We start from the raw sequence: 22,344 nt of genomic DNA on the forward strand, positions 1-22,344 counted from the left end.
AGCCCTGCGGCCCAAGTCCCATGAGCCCAGAGACGTGGTTGGTGCAACAGACTTTTCTTTGCATTGTAGATCTGCCCGGCAGGTTCCGACATGGCCCCAGTCACTGCAGGGTCTGAGCACCTCGTGTATCTTAGCCCCTTTATCCCCAGGGTGCCCCTGTGCAGGGCTGCGTGACGCGGAATTCGCTAGACCCTTGTCTATACAGACCCGCACAGCAAACACTTCTGCAGGCTCCGGCTTCCAAACTGGGGACACGTCTGACTTTAACAACAACAGAAGAGAATTAAATAGCCCAGGTATTCCTAGTCCACTGAATTCGCCCCCCCCACTTTGTTTAGTAGCTCTTTCCAAATGCTGGGGTATATTTGTACAAGATGTTGGTCCAGCACCTACCACAAGAGGGTCCTTGGCGCTATGGGAATACAAACAACACTGGCATTTAGCGGTCCATAACAATAGCACCTTGGGAAGCCCTGGCTTTGGCGATACGTAGTGAACAGGCTGAACGTTCATAGGCTATAAAAGAGAATTTACTGGGAGATTTAAAGAGTGTGCTGGAGCTGGAGATGGCAGGGGATGAACTCATTGACTTGCTGGGTGCGCGTTCTGTTTAAAGGACAGGCTCTTTCATACATTAGGTGGCCAAGTGACAAGATGCTGCGTCTGAAAACAGCTTTTATAATCCTCTAAGCAACATCAAAATGGAAGATGGGCCAGCATGAACTTCACCAGCCCCAGCCCTTTGCCAACTCACAAACCCTGCTGAGAGGAAGAACAACTCTCAAAATGCAGCGGGTTGGAACCCTCGTCTGACATGAACCACTTGCTAGAGAGAATCATCACAATTAACAAACAGCTAGCTCACCTATAGCACTTGGAAGGGGTTAAACCTACCTCCAAGCTGTCAGGTCACTGGTCTCCAGGCAAGAGTCTATTTTTTAGAAACCCAGTAATCTGGATATTTGTTCTTTACAGAAATTGCCAAGATCATTTCAGTGTTATCTGTGCAATAAGAGTCAGCTCTGATACACAGAAGTTAGATCTCAACAGGCCAGTGGCCTCATCCAGCTATCCAATTAGCATTCAGTGACATAACAGCTGATTTTCCGTAGATTCCTGCAAAACCACCACCTCCAACATGTTCTCCATAAGCAAAGGAAAGCAAGCCACACAGCTTTCTTTAAAATTATATATTTTATTTATTTGTTTCATACATGCAGCAAATAGAATAAAGATTATAGGTCCATCTAAAAGTAGGTATTTAGGAGAATCCTTTGACAAACACACAGCAGGTATTACATGGTGTAGAAAACTTGTCAAATACTTGCAGGTGAAATTAAATTCAAACACAAACTGATTAACAAAGGCAGTTTTCAATTTTGTGGTTGGTTGTTTTAATTGCCACTTGGAGCATGATCATAAAAAGAACCAACCTGGAATTCTGAGGACATTTCCATGCATGGAGCATGCTGCTTGGGGCTTCTCCCACCAATTGCAAGCTCAAGGGCACGACGGCTACTGCAGAAGCAGAGAAGCTGCAGCATTTGTTTGTTTGAGGTAATTCTAGAAGCTTAAACAACATGAGCCCAGTATCTGTCCTACACTAAAAGTCATTATCACCTTGATCCCATTTGCACTGGAGTTCCTGGGCTCAACATGCTCATCAGGGAATATTTACTGCCCTTTGAGATCTCACCCCCGGCTATGAACCTGGTGACACACAAAGTTGCATTCGTTTAATTAAAGATGGAATTTAAATTAGATTTAGTTAAACCTGTGCAAGAGGCCATGTGGATGCTCTTATTCCGGTTTAAGAGCGGCTTCTAACGAATTATCTTAAATGGATCAGGAACAAGTGGAATGTAAACCAAAATGTGCTACGCTTACACCAGGGCCCTGGTGTAACTAAAAAAAAACAATTTGGGTTAAATCGGTGGCACTTGTGTGTGCAGACAAGGCTGAGCTCTGAAGTAAAGGAAGTGGAAGGGGCTCAGCACCTCTGCTGATAAAGGCCCTCACACAGTGCTCAGTTCTCCTCTGCATGGTGCTGTACGTATACATTTACACCTGTGTGCAGTGGGCAAGTACTATTTCTGAGCTGGTAGTATTTACATCTAATTTGCACAGGTGTAAATGATGATGCAAAAGGCACGTACAAGGGAGAATCATGCCCAGTGTGTCTGGTGACACAAATCACTTTGTAAAAATCCACACCTGGTTGCAATCTGTGGTGGAGCATGGACTTGAACCCTGGTCTCCCAAGTGAGCACCGGGGTAACCCCTGCACCATTTTCCTATCAGAGGAGCTTTGCATATGGCAGGGAGCTGGGGGATCACATTCTGCCCCCAAGGCTGTATGTTAGCTGTGACTAAAGCAGCTGTGAGGCCATGTATGGGGGCAGGGGCGATCAGAGAGAGGAAATGAGAATCCGGATGTAAAATGCTCCTATACCTGACTCATGCCCTTGAGATCAACGAGGGTCCTTGCCATAAACCCGTATCTCGTGGGGAGAGAGACTGAGCCCAACAGAGGGAAAAGTTTGGTGGGATGGGAGGGTCTTAAACCTGCATTTTGGTTCAAGGTCCTTTTTTGTCTTTTTAAAACTGATTTTCCCTGTGCCTAAGCCAGGCACATTAGAGCCAAACCAACCAAACACTGGCATAAATAGCAGAGGGGGAAGCAGCGTGCTTGGGGCTAGCGCTAACCACACCTCACCTCAGCAGAATAGGCACAGCACTGGAAACCCCTGCAGCAAAACACACACACACACACACTCACTGGCAAGCACACGCCGACACGCCTACCATCGGCCTCAGTCCAACATGCCACTGATCACAGCAGGGCTCCCGAGTCCAGGTTAGATTCTACACGTACACAAACCAAAGTGAATTAAAACCCGAACATCCCGATTTCTCCCCTCGAGTGAGAGGCTCTGAACCCCGGCTTCTTGAAACCCAACCCACTGCAGTGGCAATTTAAAGGAAACAGATATTAAAGAGCAGAGAGAGGCGGTTTTACTTCTCAGCTGGTTTTCTAAAAACAAACTAAATAGCACCAGGGCTGGTGAAATCTCTGCTCTGATGTAAATATGAATGTCGGGAAATGAATTTCTAACAAGCCTGAAAAAGCAAAGCAGCTTTACCTCCGCCTTTGCCAGTAGCCTATGAGCCCTGCCTCAACAGCTGCTGCACCCGAGCCCAACCTGTGCACGTTCTACTTCGCATACGACTGCCCCACAACCCCAGGGAGACACCAGCTTGTCCCCAGACACAATGCTGAATGCATGACCTGCTCAAGGCTCCATTGTTGGACAGTTCTGTGTAATGCCTCTTAGGGGCCTGATTTACACAGATGCTGACCAATGGGCCGTAGACCAACATAAGGCCCAAACAGAAAGCAGTGAGACCATCTGAGTTCCCTGGATGCCCATGTGCCTGCGATGTTCAGGTGTACGTATTCCATGCACAGGCAGAGGAGTGAGGGCTCACCTCCTTTACCGTAATCTTGGGGTTCAGAAAGACATCGACCTTTGAACACAGGAGCAGCTCACCCAACCGTCTGCTCAGCCTGGCTGCCAGCTTTAGACACATCTATCTCGTAGCCCTTCCTGCTCCCCGTCCAGGAGCAGCGATTACACAGGAAACACAGCGCTCTCTCTGAAAAGGGCAGTGCACCCCACCCTGACATCACCAGGCTGCCTCGTGGAGAACCACAGGAGGTAAATTACCCGAGTGTAAATCAGGGAAGGCACCAATTAAGTCCCCAGTTACCCTGGTGTAAATCCAGTGTGAGACCAGAATCGGGCTCTCTGATCATCAGGGCAACTCTTAATTCAGCCCCGCCTCTGCTAGACTGTTCTATGTATGAAATCTAACCCTCTGATGTCTACACTAGAAAGGTGGCAGCGGCCCAGGTGTGCTGCTGTAGCACTGTAGTGTAGACACTCACAGAGGTGGAAGGGGATCTCCCTTTGCCATAGTAAATTCCCCTGGAGAATTATTCCACTGTCCGAGTGACCTGTCAGGAGCTCCCTGCTCTCCAGTGTGGAGTTCTCCCTTTCTTAGTGCTAGGCTCATGGGCCTCCTCCCCTTTGCCCTTTTGAGCATCCCTGCCATCGTGTTTATAGACTCTTCTGTTTCCAAGCCTCCCTCCAGGCTGTACTCTCGTCCTCTGACAGAGAGCCATGCCAATGTGCATTACAGGGGGGTGTCATGTCCAGCTGTCGTTTTTACACAGTGTTATTGAGACCCCAGCACACATGAGTACTGGTAGGACTTGTCTGAAGCCTCTCAGTGGTTAAGATCCTCCCAAAGTGCTGGTTCTTTTTCAATCTTCCATAAAGCTTCAGTCAACAAGCTACAGCAAAAGCAGAGAGTCAACCACGTCAAGGCTTGTCACTTTGTCCTTCCTTGGCAGCGTCTTTACAAATCTCAGTGTCAGCTGCCGGGCAGGATTCCCCATTTCACACGTGTCCATAAAACAGTCTGAAAACAAACCCTGAAGAAATGTTTGGGCTGTGACAGGACAAGCAGACAAACTCAAAGGCCTGGTGCTGCAGACCCCGAAGAGGAGGAGGAGCTTTACGCATTGACTTCACAGGACTCTGGATCAGGCCTTGCCTCAGGGGGACGAGGACGGGGACCTCGGGTGTTGGTCTTGTAGACACTTGTACATGTGCTTAGCTTTACCCATGTGCGCAGTCCCAGACTACTCCCGTGAGCACAGTTAAGCCCATGTGTAACTGTTTGCAGGATGGGGGACTTAGGAAGTTCTTGTGGTAGAAAGAGACTGTGTTCTTTAGCATTTAAGCAAATCTCACTCCATGCAGAATTGTCACTCAAACACACAGAAACGTCTAAGACAAAAGCCCCTTCTCTAGGCTGCATGTAAAAAGTTGCGTAAGTTACCATGCTACTTTCCTTGCCGTAAGGTAAATCACGATATTCCATGATCAAATATGTTGGGGCAGGGTATTAAAATTTTAAAATACAAGAGAGACAAATTAAAAAACATTCACCATTTAAGTAATACTAACTTTGTAGCAATATATTTGACAGTTACAGTAACACACTTGCTTCAAAAGTCAGCTGTGATCTGCAGAAGAAACTAAAGCGTTTTCTGCAATATATATGCTGGAGTTATGAGAACCGTCATCATAAATTCAAACCAAACCTTCCCTGGTCGTGGCATGATGCAAAGTTCCCCATGTACCTCTTAACTGATCTGGCACAATTTGCAGTTTTAATTTTTTTTTTTTAATTTTGTTTCCTCAAATACAGATTATTGCATGCTCAAGGAGACCAAGAATACACCATTCTCCAAAGAAGCAGCAGGTCTGGCCTCCATTAAATTCAGGAATGTAATAGAGTAACCTAGGGTTATCTAGACACTTTTCATGGCCCATGGATGAGCTAAAAACATCTGTTCCTAGTGTTTAGCAGCTTTTTTCCCTTAAATCCTTTTAAAAAATATTCAAAAGGTAAAGTTTGAGGTTTATAAAAGACCAACAAACCACTTTTTTTTCCTATAGGATTCAGTACATCTCATAAGATTCCCACCTCTACTTTTCACTATATTCATGAATTAATGTGTATTTACATTAAAATTGGTAGTGTTTAAAAGCAAAAAATTATTGGAAACCAACCCAGCTCACATACAGCGAGACAGGAATAATAATCAGTGTTTCCAAATGTACACACTTAATTCTTGTGTTTGTGCCTAAATAAGAGTAAGAATAGCTAGCCAGCTGAAGGACAAGCAGTTGACCTTGTCTCACTTTTCTCCTCCATATGGCACCTTGCTATATGCATGTTAAAGCTGTATATTAAAAATATCAACTGGAATATTTTTGTAAAATTTAGAATTTCTAAAATGATACATATGGTCGTAGGTTACTAAATAAAACCCCTGAAAACAGAACTAAGTAAACCAGGGCATGTGGAAAATTAATTACATTGCACATCTAGATAATAGCAAAGGGTGTATACTATAAAAAAGTTACCTTTAGAAATAGCCCTCAGTAGCGCCCTCTCCTAATGGGCATATTTTCAGTTGCTAAACTGTAAAATGAACTTGCAAATGTGTGTGTTTTGGTAGAATATTAATATCCTTTAAAGAGCTGTTAACTTTCAACAATGTCTGTGAAAAAAACAAGAGAAAGATTTAGAAGAGTGTTGTCAGAGTATATCAAAACTGCAAACTGTTCCAGATGTTTAAAACCCCCCATCTTTTCCTTAGAAAAACCAGGTGTTCTGATTTACTAGAACTGGGATGAAATTAATTTTGTAGTGTTATGCCTGAGTAATAGGAACAAAAATGATTGTTGTATTGAAATGCACACTTCTACAGTAGGCTCCAGAGGAAGGCCGCTTCATTGAGCCAGTTTAACTGTACATACAACGCACTGAAAACATAAATATGTCGACACGCAGACTTCTTCACACGCATCGGATCTAACTGTTTCCATTCTTGAACAAGAGGCGCTTCTAAGACAACTTCACAGTCACTGCAAGCTGCAGCACAACTGTTTAAAATATCAGCAGCCATGCCGGGCCTCCCAAGGGAACCGTTTTTGAATAATTTCAGGTTTACCAGAATCTCCAGGTCTGATTTTAAAAATTACAAAGACTGTAGCAATTTTGTATTTAGAGACCGTATTCAGACCTGTTTAAAAAGTCTGTTGGTTACCATTATTGGTAGTGTTTAGAAGTATTACCTCCTGCTGTTACCTCACAAACTAAATATTTCCAGATGTAGGAATCACGCTAGGAAGTGACACACACATATAAAGGCCTCCTAAAACAAGGTATCGCCACATTTCAAACGAGGGCGTGCATACATGTGTGCACCATTCGTCCCGGAAGACTAGTGTTGATACTTTACAAGGTGATCTGAAGGTTTGGATTGAGAGCACAGAAGGTGGCATCTGCATCCTGTCTAAACATTAATGACAAATTCTGGATTAGTGTAGGAGAATCCAGCAAACTCAGTCTGATCCAAGTTCATGATGAAGAGTTTGTCAGTAGGCGTGAGCTCCACGGGCTGCCTGGTGAACTCTTTGTCGAAGTTGGAAGTGTCTCGTTTGTCTTTCTGTCAAAGGGAAAGCACAAAATTAAACACAATCAAAAGGGAGAGAAATAGTCAAGAGAAATCCCAGCAAGGTGGATGTCTGTAATACCGTATGCGTGTCCAGAGCGATCGATGCTGCCCATTCTTTAGGATTTGTACATGGTATGTATACATGTATTCTGAAATTGTTTGTTTTTTTAAGAAAATTACACGTTAGATTAGGTACACTGCATGCAAATACTCAGCAGTCGCGTTTATCCACATAAATGCAATTGGGTACAGTGTACAAAAACAGGAAAGCGTTTATCTAACACTTTAAAATACCCAACAAAAGTTGTACAGTGACATGATGACAGCACAGTATGGTACAGAAGGGGCATGGCATTCACAAATGGAAAATTCTCCCCACACCCACCAATCCGGCAGCTTTAAAAAAGAAAATTAACGGAACAGTTTCTCAACATGCAAAACTTTCACTGGAAACACGGATTTCTTATCTACCGTGAGAGAGTCCTGGAGAAAGCAACAAGCCACAATACTGGAAGTAAACAATTTACTAGGATTTCAGCGTACACACAAAAATAATCAGCCATAAAAATTTGGTGGTAGCAGATGATTTCCCCCCCTTTTTCTGTTAGTAGTCTGACATTTTTAGTTGGGCTGCTGTAATATCTTGATTTCCACTTGCATTTATCTATTTAGTTTGAGATGAGTGTGTGATTTTCTCCAGGGTCACATATAAAATATACAGTGGGTCCAAAAACCTGGTGTAAAAATAAAATTACATAGATGCAACCTTTTCTAAATCCAGATCATCACAAAAATATAGACTGTACAGTTAGACCAAAGCAAAAAGAATGATGGTCTCAGTTAGGCTGACATTCTATTAGCATGTAAGACCCAATTGGTTAAACAGAAAGATCTTTGAATACTCATTTATGTAATGGATCTTGCCTGTGTAAACGAAGATACATGCTGGCTGTACTACATTAGAAAGGCCTGGCTGGTGTATGAACCCAGTAGCAGTGAAGACACAATATAAGCACCAGGAATACCTCATCAGTAAAGAAATATCCAGAGGGGAACTTGTATTATTACTGAAGACAGCAGATGTTGCAGTGTGTAAATAACAGTATAGTTCCAATGCGGAGGAAACCTACGAGAATTCTATGTGAGGACTGAAACAGGACGCAGACAGGCGACCTACCACAGCTCTTCCATGCCTTAGAGTAATAATATTTTAGTCTTACGTAGCACTTTTCATCAGTATAAAAATGTCTGATTAAGGGAATGGGGACATGTAATCATGCACAGAGCTCACCCAGGTGTTTGTAACTTGCTCATCACACGGTGTCTAAGCACCATTCAAAGAGGATCAGTAAGTGCTAGATCCTACCAGAAAGTTCCAACTTTAGTTCAGGGCCATGATTTCCAGCTCTCCCAAGCCATCACATCAGTTTACGCGGGGAAGTGCGTTACACCCAGCGTGCACTACTTCCCCTTCAGAAAGACACTGGGCAACTGCAAACCTCAGCCCGGGGTGGTTGCAAGCACCCATAGGGGCAGGAGCCTGCACAATGGACGGGGAGCCCAGCATAGACCCATGGCGGTGAAGAGTTGGGGAGGGGGGGCTAGGATACAAGCTAGGTCTGAAGTGGCAGGAGTCCTGGCAATGCATATTGGGGATTGGGAGCCACTGCTGGAGAGAGACACACCCTTCCTTCCCCCCAAATTCAATGGGCTCCCTTCACTGCTATGTGAGGCTGTGGGAGTTAGTTTAGCAGCCCCCAGAGGGCTCTGGGTGGAAGCAGGGGTCATTGCAGGTAACTGTGCGTCTCGTGGAGCCTGTCGGTCACTTCGTATTTTTGAAAGCCAAGAACTGGCCCTCCAAGGTCCCGTTTTAGATGGGGTCTCCCTGTTTGAATAGATGTCTGCGGTGCAGGGCAAGCTTGCCCACGCGCTCCGTTCTAGCACACCACCGGTTTTTTTGCAGCTCTGGTTTATTATCCTGTCAGCTAGTGCCAAAGGGGTAGCCAGTGCTCCTTAGGGGCTGCAATTCCACGGGCAGGGAAGCAGAACCTCATTCACACATTGGAGAAGCCGTGTCACTTTGTGATCGAGTACCTCATGCCTGGCCTGAATGCAAACGCACTGACCTGGCTGTGTGCAGAGAGCTGCTGAAACACGTACCCTGACAACTCCGCTCTCAGCCAGGCATGGCCATTCACCTTCAGATTGTCTTTACTGATGAAGTAACAGGAAGGCTTTATATTGCAGCTTGGCAAGACTCTTTAGTTCTGCTGGCTCAGAGGCGATGAGGTCTAAAGGAGGACCCCGGCCAGCATGTGAACCATACAGCAGCCCGCCCCCGCAATCCCTTCTCGGAGAGCAGCGGCCCCGACGCACGGTTTGCTGCGTTTCCAGAGGAAGCCTTTTGCTGCTGCTTAGGACAGGAGCACCACATCACAATCACACTCACCAGCCACTCGCAAGTGTCAGCCCAGAGCACTCTCTCCAGTCAGAGTGGGTGAGGGCCAGGGTTTTGTGGAAAACGCCTGCCCCTCAGTCGGCCCTGTGCCTGAACTCAGCCGGCTCTTTTACTTCAGGTCATCATGGACACATCCAGATAGTCCCTTATTGGGAAGGTACCGTTTTCTCCTAGGATATTAATTGCGGACAATGCCGGCGACCGTGATGTGGCTGGTTCTGCTGGTCACCTCAGCCTGCGGACTAGGTCACCAAGGGCGCAGCAGACGGATGGCCAGAAGAGAGCAGCCTGTCCATGGGGCTTTCCCTCCAACAGACCAGGCTCTGTACAAGATGCTGCTCCCTGGAGCTGGGCTGCCCCAGGGAGGCCTAGACCGTTTCAAGAGGGGACAGCAGCCTCCGCACCCACAAAGGCATGGGGGAGAAGGAGATGAGGTTAAAACCCCCAAAGAGGAGGGAGGGGAGGCAAGGGGTGAATGTGGCATGGAGTAAGAGAGGCCAGTGGGGCTTGTGGGGGGAGGCTGGAGAGAGAAGCTGAGATGGGAGGCAAGAGATCAGGGCTCGAAGGGAGAAGACAGTGACCACGTGCTCTGTCGCCGCTCAAAGCAAGCAGATGCCCCCATCCCTCCCCCACCCTTGATGTGACCAGACTCACCTACCCGTGTCTGCCCCCCACCCCCACGTCTGGCTCTCTCTCCTTTGCCTTTGGTCAGCTGGCTGCTGAGAGAAGTGGGGGGCTGGGGGTAATTGCTTCCCCCCTCACCTCATCCCCACCCCTTCCCAGGAAAGGCGACGGCGGACGGGGGTGCAGGGCAGGGCAGAGATAACAGGGTGTGTGGGGGGGGGAGACTGAGCAGGAGGGGCCAGTTTGAGATGCAGGGAATCTGTCTGACAAAGAGGAAGCAGCATATTTCAGGCAGATGTGAAAGCACGTGGGAGCCAAGCGGGGTGTTACCCTCCCCACCCCGAGGCAGGGCAGGAAGGACCCTGTTCCTCTTGTGCTGATGAGCCAGGCTCCACATTCGCTGGACGAGCAAGGGGAGGGGGCAGATCCTGCACTCCTCGCCTGTGAAACTGGGAAGGTGAAAGGGTCCGATGGCAGTAACTGCTAGGGATGCCAACCCTCCAAGATTGTCCTGGAGTCTCCAGGAATTAAAGATTAATCCATGAATACTTCTAACCAAAATTGGCAACTCTAGTAACTGCCCAGACTGGCACAGCTCTGCTGTCTTAGATCTCCACGTGCAGAGGGAAGGGCTGGGAGCAGTGAGTTTACTGACAGGTTCCAAAAGGCCACATGGAAACAGACGCACAGGGGCCCCCCCAGGATATCGTTCTATCAGAGAAGGGATGGTGCTTGCTAAAAGCACAGTATGGAGGGATATCTGTAAAGTGAAACAACGGCGAGTGTAGGAGAAAGGCACAGCGACACCCACAAGTGCCCATTCAAGGGAGTAAGGAACGTTGGTTGCTTGATAGAGAACTGGTGATAAAACTGGAAGACGACTGTCTCCACCCCTTTAGAGCAGTCTCTTAAGGGGCGCTCTCCTGTACCGATCTCACCAGCTCGGATATTTTACAGCAGCTTCCCCTTCACCCCTTGCACTTTTCCACCAGCTTGGGAGAGAAATCCATAAAGAGAATCCCCAGCTGGTGAGAGCCACAAAGCGGTTTCTGCTTCAGTGATGAGCGAAACTATTATAACTTTTCTTCTCACTGTGAATTTCTCTAAAGATGTGTGTGCGCGCACACATGCTAGTTAGGCCTCTGCCAAGGAAGGAAGTTACATGTTTGTGGAGGGAGCAGGGAAAGGGATACGGGGGGGAGGTACTGGAAGGAATTAAGGAAAGGAAAATTGAGGCCGTCTCGGAAAAGCTTTCTGACAGTGGGATACAGAAGGCTGTGGAATCACCTGGCTGAGGGGGGGCAGGGAGCCCCATTGCTTGGGATGCATAAAACTTGGCTAGCCAGAGCAAGGGGGATCGAATCCTGCCTCGACCTCTGGGAGATGTGCTGGGTGGCAGGTTTTTTGCATTTCTGATTGTGTGTAGGAGACGCTGTACATCTCAAGGGTGAAGAGGGAGCGGTCAGCTGCAAATCTGTCCAGCTTCACTTTGAATTCTGGTGAAGGAGGGGCCTGTTTAGCCTCCCATGTGTATTCAAATGTGAATTTCTAATGCCCAGGCTGTTTCTATACTCCACGGCTGCTGCTGGGACGGTGCACTCCACATGCAGAGTCTTGCACAGAGGCCTGTTTATACGTGGGCAACTTCCTCCTAAAAGAAAATCACTCCCCTCGCTGCGTCTCCCTTAACATTAGAGGGGCAGTTGCAATTTCTTCAGCAGTCATTTCCAGCGCCTGTCCGTGCCCCTTTCTTATAGTCTGGAAGAGTTCCACACTGAGCAGCATCCCCTGTGATGTGGGGTGGAACAGAGGAAGGGGGCTAGCTGGTAGCCCCTGCTGTGTTTGCTACTTTATTTGGCACCCCGAGAATAATCCTACAGAGCTCAAATGCTCCTATAATGCAGCAGAAGCAGAATTCCAGAAGAAGCTAAGGAATTTTGTATGCATTTGGGAGAATGAGATTAGCAGATGCCTGTGATCTCTCTTTAGCTAAAAACCTACCAATTGCTTTGAACAACGGCTCCCTTGAGAGTTCACACATGCAGTAATGAGTCACTGGCTCACCATGCACTGTATGATAGAGATAGTTTCACTTAAAATTTCTGGAAGCTTCAAAGCCTCATCCTGTAATCATCATTACTTACTGTTAAAGTCACTTAAAGAGCTAACCTAGAGGGTGTCAAGGATGATGGGGTTTCTTGAGCTCTCACTAGAGAAAGAATGAATTTTACCTGGATTTCAGAACAAGAAAGCCCCCTCTTCAATCAGCAGTTGAGATCTTGGATCTTGCTTCTTCTCCTAACACAAGAACTAGGGGTCACCCAATAAAATTAATAGGCAGCAGGTTTAAAACAAACAAAAGGAAGTATTTCTTCACACAACGCAGAGTCACCCTGTGGAACTCCTTGCCAGAGGATGTTGTGAAGGCCAAGACTATAACAGGGTGCAAAAAGGAACTAGATAAGTTCATGGAGGATAGGTCCCTCAATGGCTATTAGCCAGGATGGGCAGCGATGCTGTCCCTAGCGTCTGTTTGCCAGAAGCTGGGAATGGATGACAGGGTATGGATCACTTGATGATTCCCTGTTCTGTTCATCCCCTCTGGGGCACCTGGCACTGGCCGCTGTCAGAAGACAGGATACTGGGCTGGATGGACCATTGGTCTGACCCAGTGTGGCTGTTCTAATGAGGGAGTGGGAGGAGGGGCATTGTTCTATACATACCCCAGAGATTGGTGGTGGTGCCACTGAAGGATGCCAGTTGATAGCTTCATGCATTGTCGTGAAGGGGACACACTCTACAGGAGTGAAAGGGGTAATTCAGCTCACACCTATGGCCACACCCTGGGCAGTGACACGGTGGGTGGTGCAGAACTGGAGGAGATGGTATTGTGATGTGGGCTACTGTCTGCTGTGGACTTAGAGCAGACCTGGAAACTTGGGGCTACCCCAGGTTGGACTCAAACACGGTCAGCAATCAGAGATGATGTGAATGTAACATTCTGATTCCCAAAACCCACTCCATCCTGACTGAGACTCAGTCTTATGGTTTCTGGCATCTCAGAGTGCAGGACTGTGTTGAAATTCATCATTCACAAATAAATTCAGGGTTTTTTTGGACATATTGTTTCTTATTTTTTTATTTTATAATCAGTATTGGAAAAAAGATTGGCACATTACAGCTCAAAGCAGCGTGATTCAAAGTGACAGCCCACAAACATCTGGCCGAATGGTACAAAAGGAAGTGATACGATTGTCATGGTTTCAGGAGAAACATCTTTCCTGAAGCCCCTTTTTTTTTCCCCCCTTTTTTCGGATGCTAGGAACACAAACGTAGACTATTTAAACATCCAGCAACATTCTTTAAGGTAGGAATATTAGTGAAAACAAAATTCTTTACAGGCTTCATCAGATTTCACAATACTGCTAAACTTTAAATATCAGCTCATTTTCATTAATACCATTTTTGACACATTTAAAGCGCATGTAACAAACTGAATTAATTGTTTTGGCATTTGAAAAAAAACCCAAAGGAAAAAAAGGTTTCATATGAAATAATGTAAAAATCATGGTGTGTCTGGTGTTTACTAGGGTGACCATAGATTTGAAAGCATTTACAAGGGTTCTTTCAAACTTTCCTTTTATAGCTGGATGATACACTTTCTTTTAACAAAAAAAGTTACTAAGAAACTGCACAATCAGGAGAAATCTGTGTGAGCAATAGATTTGGTTTCCCCAGTTATTTATTACTGCTATCAGGGAGTGCTGTGTCTGATGAAAAATTAAAAAAAAAAAAAAAGAGGCAAGAGATTTTGCAGTGTTTTTAAATAAACAAGGACTCAGGGTTGCATGTAAGACAAGAAGTCCCATGTCCAATCTCTTGACAAACTATTTGATTTGGGGGGGGGGGGCGGGGGAGGGGGGAATCAAGATTAATAAGAAGCCTGCAAAGTTCAGTGTTCCTCACTTAATTCCCAGGTATTCCCAGGTATGTGATTACATTGAAGGGCTAAATAAGTGAAAGAACAGGGAAGCAAGGCAAATGCTTAGATTTCTCCCAATTGTCATGGCCTGTAATTGGAGAGCTGTTAGACACCCCATTTAATGATCTGTCTGTCAATGTACTGATATCATTAGCTATGAGTAAAATTTGATTAAAACATAATTAAATTGCAGTACTTTTCTCACAACAGTTGTCATTCTGAGAGGTCCCAAATTATGTGATGACACTTCTGGCTTTGAAACATGGTCACTCTAGTATCGTTACAAAAGAAAAACCATGAATGCAACTTTTGCAATGAAGAATGTCACCACAACAGCTGTTGGGACTGGGTGATAAAGATGCAGGAATGAGATCTACACAGCTACTTAGCTCTTGACTTCAGGTTTTAAAAATTCAGAGTTAACAAAGGAAAATCCTTCGAATTCTGATTGGTCAATGTTCCTGATGACTTCCTGGTCAGGTGGAGTTAAGACGGGTGGATGGCGAGTGAAAAATCGGTCGAAGTTTTCCGCATTCCGTCCACACTATGAGAGGGAAAAAAAGAACTCGTGGTGGGTGGAGAAAACAAAACAAACTGGATGCGGTCTGCAGCAATCCCCTCCCATTCACACCTCGCAGAGCAGATTATTTCAATGAGGAAAATGAGAGAAAAGAAAAGAAGATGTAAAATACTTATGAAGTATACTGATGAAGTGGGCTGTAGCCCACAAAAGCTTATGCTCAAATAAATGTGTTAGTCTCTAAGGTGCCACAAGTCCTCCTATTCTTTTTGTGGATACAGACTAACACGGCTGCTACTCTGAAACCTGTCAAAATACTTATGAGTTGTGTTAATTGCAAGGCTGGGTTTTCTCATGGAGCAGCCAGAGACTGATCAGCTCTCAGGCTGTAGCATGGCTAGTAATAGCAGGAGCGGAACGAGAGGGCAGTGCAATTACTTGCTGAGCTTTTCCCAGTCACGTGCAGTCAAACGGTACCTAGGCAGCTTCTGTTATCAAAGAGCACCAGTATTATACCAACACACACCTCGTCCTTCCCCTCCATCGCCTGGGAACGAGAAGGTTTTGTCATGAACCAACAGTTTCGATAGTTCCACTTGTCCACGTTTAAGCAGGGACACCTCAGCTTTTGCAGATCTCACACTAGGTAACCCCTACGGGCTGAATGCCTAGCGCAGACAAGGCCGTTGGGCCACTGGAGAGTTTTACAGTGCCCCCCGCCCCCCAGCACACCTGTCAGACACCTCATGCCCCTCATGCCAAACGCTGCCTGGATTAGATTTTCTCCCAGCAAAACGAACCCATTTCAGCACTGCATGCAAGGAGATCACTGGTATAACAGTCCTTGCGTCCCACACAGCACCGCTCGCTCCTGCACTGAGGTCTGGGAAACGGTGGAGGTGCTGCAGGGTGCATCCCTTAGAGAGAACTGCTTTGGAAAATGCAGACCACGAGGGAAAGGTGTGCTGCCCTGTGACCCACAGGGAAACCGCTCCCTTGAATTGATCTGGAGGAATGGGGAGGAGGTCCCATGTTATAAAACAGCTGCCAAAAGAGGTAGCTTCTAAAAGCATTTCAGGCCTCCTCTAGGAGTGGGGGGAAGGGTCACCTTGAGAGCAGTGCAACCACTCCCCATCCTGGGGTGCATAAGCTCCTCCTTTCTCCAGGACAACAAACAGCTTTTGGACATGGTCACATGAGCAGGCATCCTGGGGAGACTTGGTCTAGTGGTCCCAGCCCAGGGCTGGGAGTCAGGACGTCACAAGGGTTAATCCTGGCTGTTACACTGACTCCCTGTGTGACCTCAGAAAAATGGTACTCTCCGACTCTGCTTCCTTACCTGTGAAATAGGGATAATATTCACGTGGGGGGAGGGAGCAAGAGGAGGGGGCTTAGTAAATATGACACTACTAATCTCCAGCTCTCTTGGCTCACTAGGCGCTAAGTACTGCTCATCCTGCCTCTCCAGATGCCATGACCCCTCAGGGCCCATGCAAGTAGGTGTGTTACCATGGGGAGGAAAGACCATGAAAGGAAAGGGAACAGGGTTAAACACTAAACAGGGTTAAACACTAAACCCAGACCATCTCCTCCAACACTCAAAGTATGTGCCATCTCTGACAAAGGGGCTGTGTTCCCCGGATGGGCTGTCCTGGGCTGGCCAGCCTGGCCACTATACACCACCATCCACTGAGCTGCACACAGCTTCACCTTCACTTTCCTTTAAAAAGCTTGCATTTGTTAAGTACTCCCTGGTGTTTCCACAGGACTGGTCCTCTTCCTCGACATTCTCCTTAATCCCTCTGCTCCCCGGGGTGCGTAAGGTAGAGAAATAAGGATACAATGCATTTCACAAATGGGGAAACTGAGTCAGAGAGGATAAGAGATCTATCCAAGGCCACAAGGGAATCAGTGTCAGAGCCAGAATTAGAACCCAAGAGGTTCCAGGCTTCTCATCTTGCACAGAAATGCGTCACTGCTATGCCTGTCTGATAGGTTCACTGAGGTGACACTATAAAATAGCCAGCATGATGGTCCTCTGAATAGTAATTCGAGGGACCAGAGCCTCATTTGATGTCAACTGACACCAGCTGAGAATTCGACCATAGGGGCTTTACATTTCCTATATGAAACAAAGGGGTGGTTAGGGGAGGGAGTGAGAGAAACCTGTCAAATGCTTCACTTCACTTTGAATGTAAAAGAAAGAATGTACAGAACTCCTAAAAAGAAAAGGAGGCACCTTAGAGACTAACACATTTGAGCATAAGCTTTCGTGCATCCGATGAAGTGAGCTGTAGCTCACGAAAGCTCATGCTCAAATAAATGTGTTAGTCTCTAAGGCGCCACAAGTCCTCCTTTTCTTTTTGCGAATACAGACTAACACGGCTGCTACTCTGAAATCTAAAGAACTCCTGTAACCTTGGGTGCTGCTACAGACAACTGTTAGATGGGTACTAGGTTATAACAGATCCTGTAAGATTTATCACTGGTCTATTATTAGGAAGTGACGTGGTTACAAACTGCCTGACTATACCTACCACATGTACGTCACATCCTGTATGAACTGGAATTCATGGCTTTACTTTAATGGCTAGTGAGCTGTATTTCTTATCAAAACTACCACACAAGTACCACACTCCTGACTCTGTTCCCTCTGGCACTGGAGATGCAGGAGCCAGGACCTATTGATCTCCTCATCTCTCCTCCCTAATACACATCTCGAAAGGGCACATATGCTTTACATGCTGGGACTTTCCCCAAATGAACTATAATTTGCTGAGAAAACAGATTTGCATTTTTAATAAACGTAATGTCGGTCTAAAAATATTAAACAGTAAAGACAATACCTGTGAACTGTTCAAAATTCTGCACTTTTGTTCACTGATGAGGTTTAAAAAAAAAAAAAGACAATGCTAACATCAGCCTGCTCGCTAATACGCAGCCCCTTTGGCATATTTTATGTTCTTACAGCCACTAGGTAAGCCATCATTATTCCTAAAACCACTGGACAGTTCAGTGAATAATGTTAAATGCTAGCCACATAAGACGACGTTAAATGCTAGCCACAGCCATGCAAAGCCTGTTTGCTCATCTTCAGAATGTATTCTTCAGCCATAACGTATCCCTTTCTCATTGTGCAGATCAATGCCTCAGTTCAGCCAATCATTTAAGCCCCTGCTTAAACTTAAACATTGGTTTAAGCTCATCCTATTCAGCAAAACACTGAAGAATCTGATTCATAGATTTTAAAACGAGAACGGACCATTACGATTATTTAAGCTGATCTCTTCACAAACACGGCACAGAACTTCGCCCACCCATTTCTTCATGAAGCCCATAATTTAGGTTTGAACTAGACCATATTTTTTTTTTAGAAAGACAGCCAGTCCTGATGTAAAGGCTCCAAGTGATGGAGAACCCACCATAGCCCTAGGTAAGTTTTTTTTCAATGGTTAATTACCTTCAATGTAAAAGTTTACATCTTATTTCTAGCCTGACTTTGTCCATCTTCAGTTTCCACCCAATGGATTTCATTCTGCCCTCTTCTGCTAGATTTAACAGCTCTCCATGATCAGAAAAGTTCCTCCCCAGTATAGACACTTACAGACGGCAATCATGTCCTTAAGTGATTTTCTGAGTCAAGGCCCAAATGTGCTCAGACACCTCACAAGATTTTTCCGGTCTCTTTTCCCCATGGTATTCTAGCCGGATGAAAGGCAAATACAGCTGGCCCACCTCCATGAAACATGTAGCTCGTATCACTCCCAGCACTGTATTTTGACAAGATGTGCTAACCTTTTAGCACTTCAGTGGGACATGTCACCTCATTTTCACTAGGTAAAAGATGAGTCAGTCAGTGGCAAAACAAGAGGGAAGGTTCTTAAAAAGCTGAGGCCATGTCGACTCTACGGCAGCACAGCGATGGTGCTGTAGTTCCGTTGTGTAGATCCTTCCTGCAGAGAGGGAAGGGATTTTTCTGTCCAGGTAGTTAATCCTCCTCTCTGAGAGGCGGAAACTAGGCCAACAGAAGAATTCTTCCATCAACCTAGCCACATCCACACTGTGGGTTAAGTCAACCTACCTATGGTATTCAGGGCGTGACATTTTTCACAGCCCTGAGCAAGCTAGCCAGATCGATCTAATTTTTAAGTGTAGACCAGCAGTTAGAAGCTGGTCTTTGGACAACACAGTATTATCCATAAAAATGCCTGAGTCTTTCAAGATCAAGGCTGACAAAGAAGTGAGGCGAGTTACAAAGATATTGAGCCATCCGAAGTGCAGATCCGGTGTGAACTAGGACGTTGCAATTCTCATAATCTATATTGTGGGGGTGCCTTAAATGGGACAGGGGAAATGCAGGCCCTGCACTGAGAAGAGCAGTGTCTAGGACAAACACTGAGTGAGGGGAAGAGTTACTAATATACGAACCAAGTAATCAGAGTAATAGGCAGGTGGCCGGTTAGATGCTCTTTATACAGATAAACTGGATAATTTCTCCACCCCCACAGACCAATTCCCAGCCTCCGTTCTGATGTCCTCACACTCTTCCCTCCCAAAATTCCTCTCAGCAGAGAGAAGTCTATTCTACGGGTCCCATGATGCAATGCATCTTAGGGAACAAAGGGCTGAGAACACCAGAAGGGAACCCTCTATTCGCAGGGTAAGTGGCTGCTTTCTGCTAAAGCAAAAAACACTGAACTTCTGTTTACTCTGCCCTCTTGGCCTCCCTCCCCAATCAAATAATCTCCCAAGTTGGTTCAATAAGACCTCTTCCAACCTGCCATCTCTGCTAAGACTCAGACCAATTTTAAAAGGCGGCCAAGCTATAGACTCTGGAAAGAGAGAAGGTTGCAACAAAAGCCCTGATGGCACCTTAGCTTAGTGGCACTACTGGGGGCTGTTAGGAGGATGCTCCTTATTTCCAAATGATTCAGGGAACAGAAGAAAACCTAAAGACACATGCCCTCCCTCTCTAACTCGGCATGATAGCTGGAGATGTCACAGATGTCTAGAAATTAAGATGAAACAGCCTGATTGTTTCATGCTGATCTGACAACCCACAAAATATAAAATCTGAACAATATCCATCAAGACTTCCAGTTTCATTGGCAAGAGCTGGTAGCTATCCCAAGCCATGCAATGAAACTCCAGACCTTGACCCTTCCAAAAGATATATTATATGTTGGACACACTGGTGTCAGCAGAGAAAATTTTTTCATTTCTGGTAGCTGGCTGCCTGAAAGCCATCAGATTAGCATCAAAAATAGAAAAGAAATTCACAAAAACGAAGTTGGCAGTTGCGTAAACCCTGGAGGCTCAAGAGAAAGTGGAGATATGGGCTTTTCTAGGCTATGTTGTCACTAGTTTTTCCCCTTAGCAACAAGATAAAACAAACTATTGGGAAACTAACTGAAAAAGGTTATCAGAATTGTAATGTACAGCATAACAAGAGCTACCTGCTAATAAGCAGCTCACTTGCAGATTCCATCCACTCCCATCTATATATTTAAAGCTTTGCAGTGCTTTGAAAATATACCTGTCACTGGCCATTAGCGTCACAAGTTTTTGGTGGAGAGATGTTAGGTAGCTCATTTGAAACATTTGAGGGCATTAGACCTGAACTTGCTTTGAAGGGATGTACTGCATGTTTTTTTAAACACTTAGTATCAATTACTTTAGGATTAATTGGGCAAGGTTTTAATGTTTGTGAAGTTCTTTCAGATTCTGGGATGAAAAGTTCGACAGGAAAACCAAGTATTGTTTTTAATGTTTGTATTTCATCATGCTAACCAAAATAGCTACAGAAACCTGCATCAACAAGTCAGAACTCCTGCCATAATATCAGAAGCGCCTTTACAGTAAGAATATTTGAAAAGTTGTTCAGACACTATGAATTTATTTTCCAGTTTTGTGAATCGGTGATTTTGTTCCTGCAGTTTGTAAAAATGTAAGGAAATTGCCGGGCCAATAGGTCAAAGTCACATAATGACAGTTTTTGGGGAAAGGGACGGAGTTTATGTCATGGCAAAATAAATGCCCTAACCAAAAGAGTTGGAGAATGACCCAATGTGAACTGCATGCAATCCAAAATGCAAAGGTTGAGGGCTATAACCAGGGATCCGTGTTGTGCTGTTAAGACAGTGATCATTGAAACGACCTTGAAGAGATGCTCTGCTGTATATTTTAGATCTGTATATTTAGAGCTGTGCCTCCAGGGTTCTTGTTCTTCATGGATCCTAATTCAACTTTCATCCTTGTATGAATGAGATGTGACAATTGCTCCTTCTTTCTTTAAAGGTTACAGAGGCATTTATCAGCAAACCAGCTACCCCAACCCCCAGTACCTTAGAGGCCTTATGCACCATACCCTGCCATTTCACTAATACAGCAGGCAGCTGTGCATGGTAATGCGAACAACAGGCCAATTCCTTTCCAAACAGATTGACAAGTAACATTTTAACAGTTTTTTCTTCTGAAGGATGATATAGCCATATTCCATTGGATAAGTGATACGGAGAAGAATTCACATTGCTATCGGCTGTAACAGATGCTCTTTACATCAGCACCAAGTTTTACTGCTTCTAAAACCGAACTCCTCTTTAAGAGGAGGAAGACATCCCATAGGAATTTTCATATTTAACAAAAGCCACTTGGGGAAAACAATCCTCCCCAGTTTAGTACTCTCTGAACAAACAAGCAGGACTCCATTCTGAACTGAGAACATGGGAATTTATTTTATACAAATCCTCAAAGTATCCTAATATTTATAGCCACTGCAGAATGGCTTTTTTTTTTATTATAGCTGCAGAAATAAAACTGTCAGTTTAGAAGATAGCCTTTTTGTTTTACCAATATCTAGCTTGATTTCCAATAGAGACAACAAAGACATAATAAAATATTTTCCCATTCATCCTGGAGATGCAATGAAATACCACAAAGCTGACACTGGCTATTTTCACTGTTATGACAAACATCTTCCCCTATTCCTGAAGTTCAGCTCAGGGGGTGCACGTTGGACACATCCTCAAACTCTCATTGTTACAGCTTGTGAGCACCTAATCATAATGAGGGAGATTTTCAAATGGCACCTAACCTCACTCCCACTTTTCACAAAGCGATCGCTCTGCATCTGACCTATCAGTCCTCATCTTCAAAGGAAACCTGCACCATGCATTCAGAAGACGAGCCGGGGAGCTTACATTCATAACTTTGCTATACATTAAAAATCATGGTCTTAATAAAAACACTGGATTTATGGCTTATTACAACAATCTGTACCCCACGAGCCCCCCTTTTTCTCCTATAACTACAGGGGTGTTAATGGGCCAGAATGGTCCCTGAGAACATGTGCTAACCAGACATGCCAAACCCACGAAAAAAAATGCAGAAATTTGGCTTGTTTTTGGCTTAATTGGCTTGTGAGTTGCTTGTTGGCTAGTTTTTGGCTTGTAGCTTGTTGCTTCTCTTTTTTGATTGGCTCCTGGGGCAAGCAGGGGAAAGGCGGGGAGAGAGTCAAGGGTGCACAGCGGGCCCACCACAGTCCCAGACTGCACACCGGGGGGATCAGGTCACATAGAGTGCTGGGGTTCTTAGGGATTGGCTTCTTTGGGCCTTGTTTTGAAATGGGATTAGTTGGATTTTTGGCTTATTGTGAAAGTTGG

At 45.3% G+C, this 22,344-nt stretch overlaps 1 protein-coding gene across 2 annotated transcripts in view; it reads right to left on the minus strand.

Annotated features, from left to right (window-relative positions):
* Window positions 1-1,223: 1,223 nt before the first annotated feature.
* The window catches only part of PRKCB (protein kinase C beta), a 244,103-nt gene continuing 222,982 nt past the window's right edge, over window positions 1,224-22,344 (minus strand). Inside the window, exon 17 of one of the 2 annotated variants that reach the window (XM_074964972.1) lies at window positions 1,224-7,090. In XM_074964972.1, coding sequence (XP_074821073.1) covers window positions 6,938-7,090 — 153 coding nt within the window. In that variant the 3' untranslated portion in view covers window positions 1,224-6,937. Of the gene's footprint in view, window positions 7,091-12,426; window positions 14,708-22,344 lie in introns of those variants that run through there. The other variant, XM_074964971.1, reaches the window with a different exon arrangement.

This window comes from Natator depressus, chromosome 10 (genome assembly GCF_965152275.1).
Source record: "Natator depressus isolate rNatDep1 chromosome 10, rNatDep2.hap1, whole genome shotgun sequence".
Taxonomy (NCBI): Eukaryota; Metazoa; Chordata; order Testudines; family Cheloniidae; genus Natator; species Natator depressus.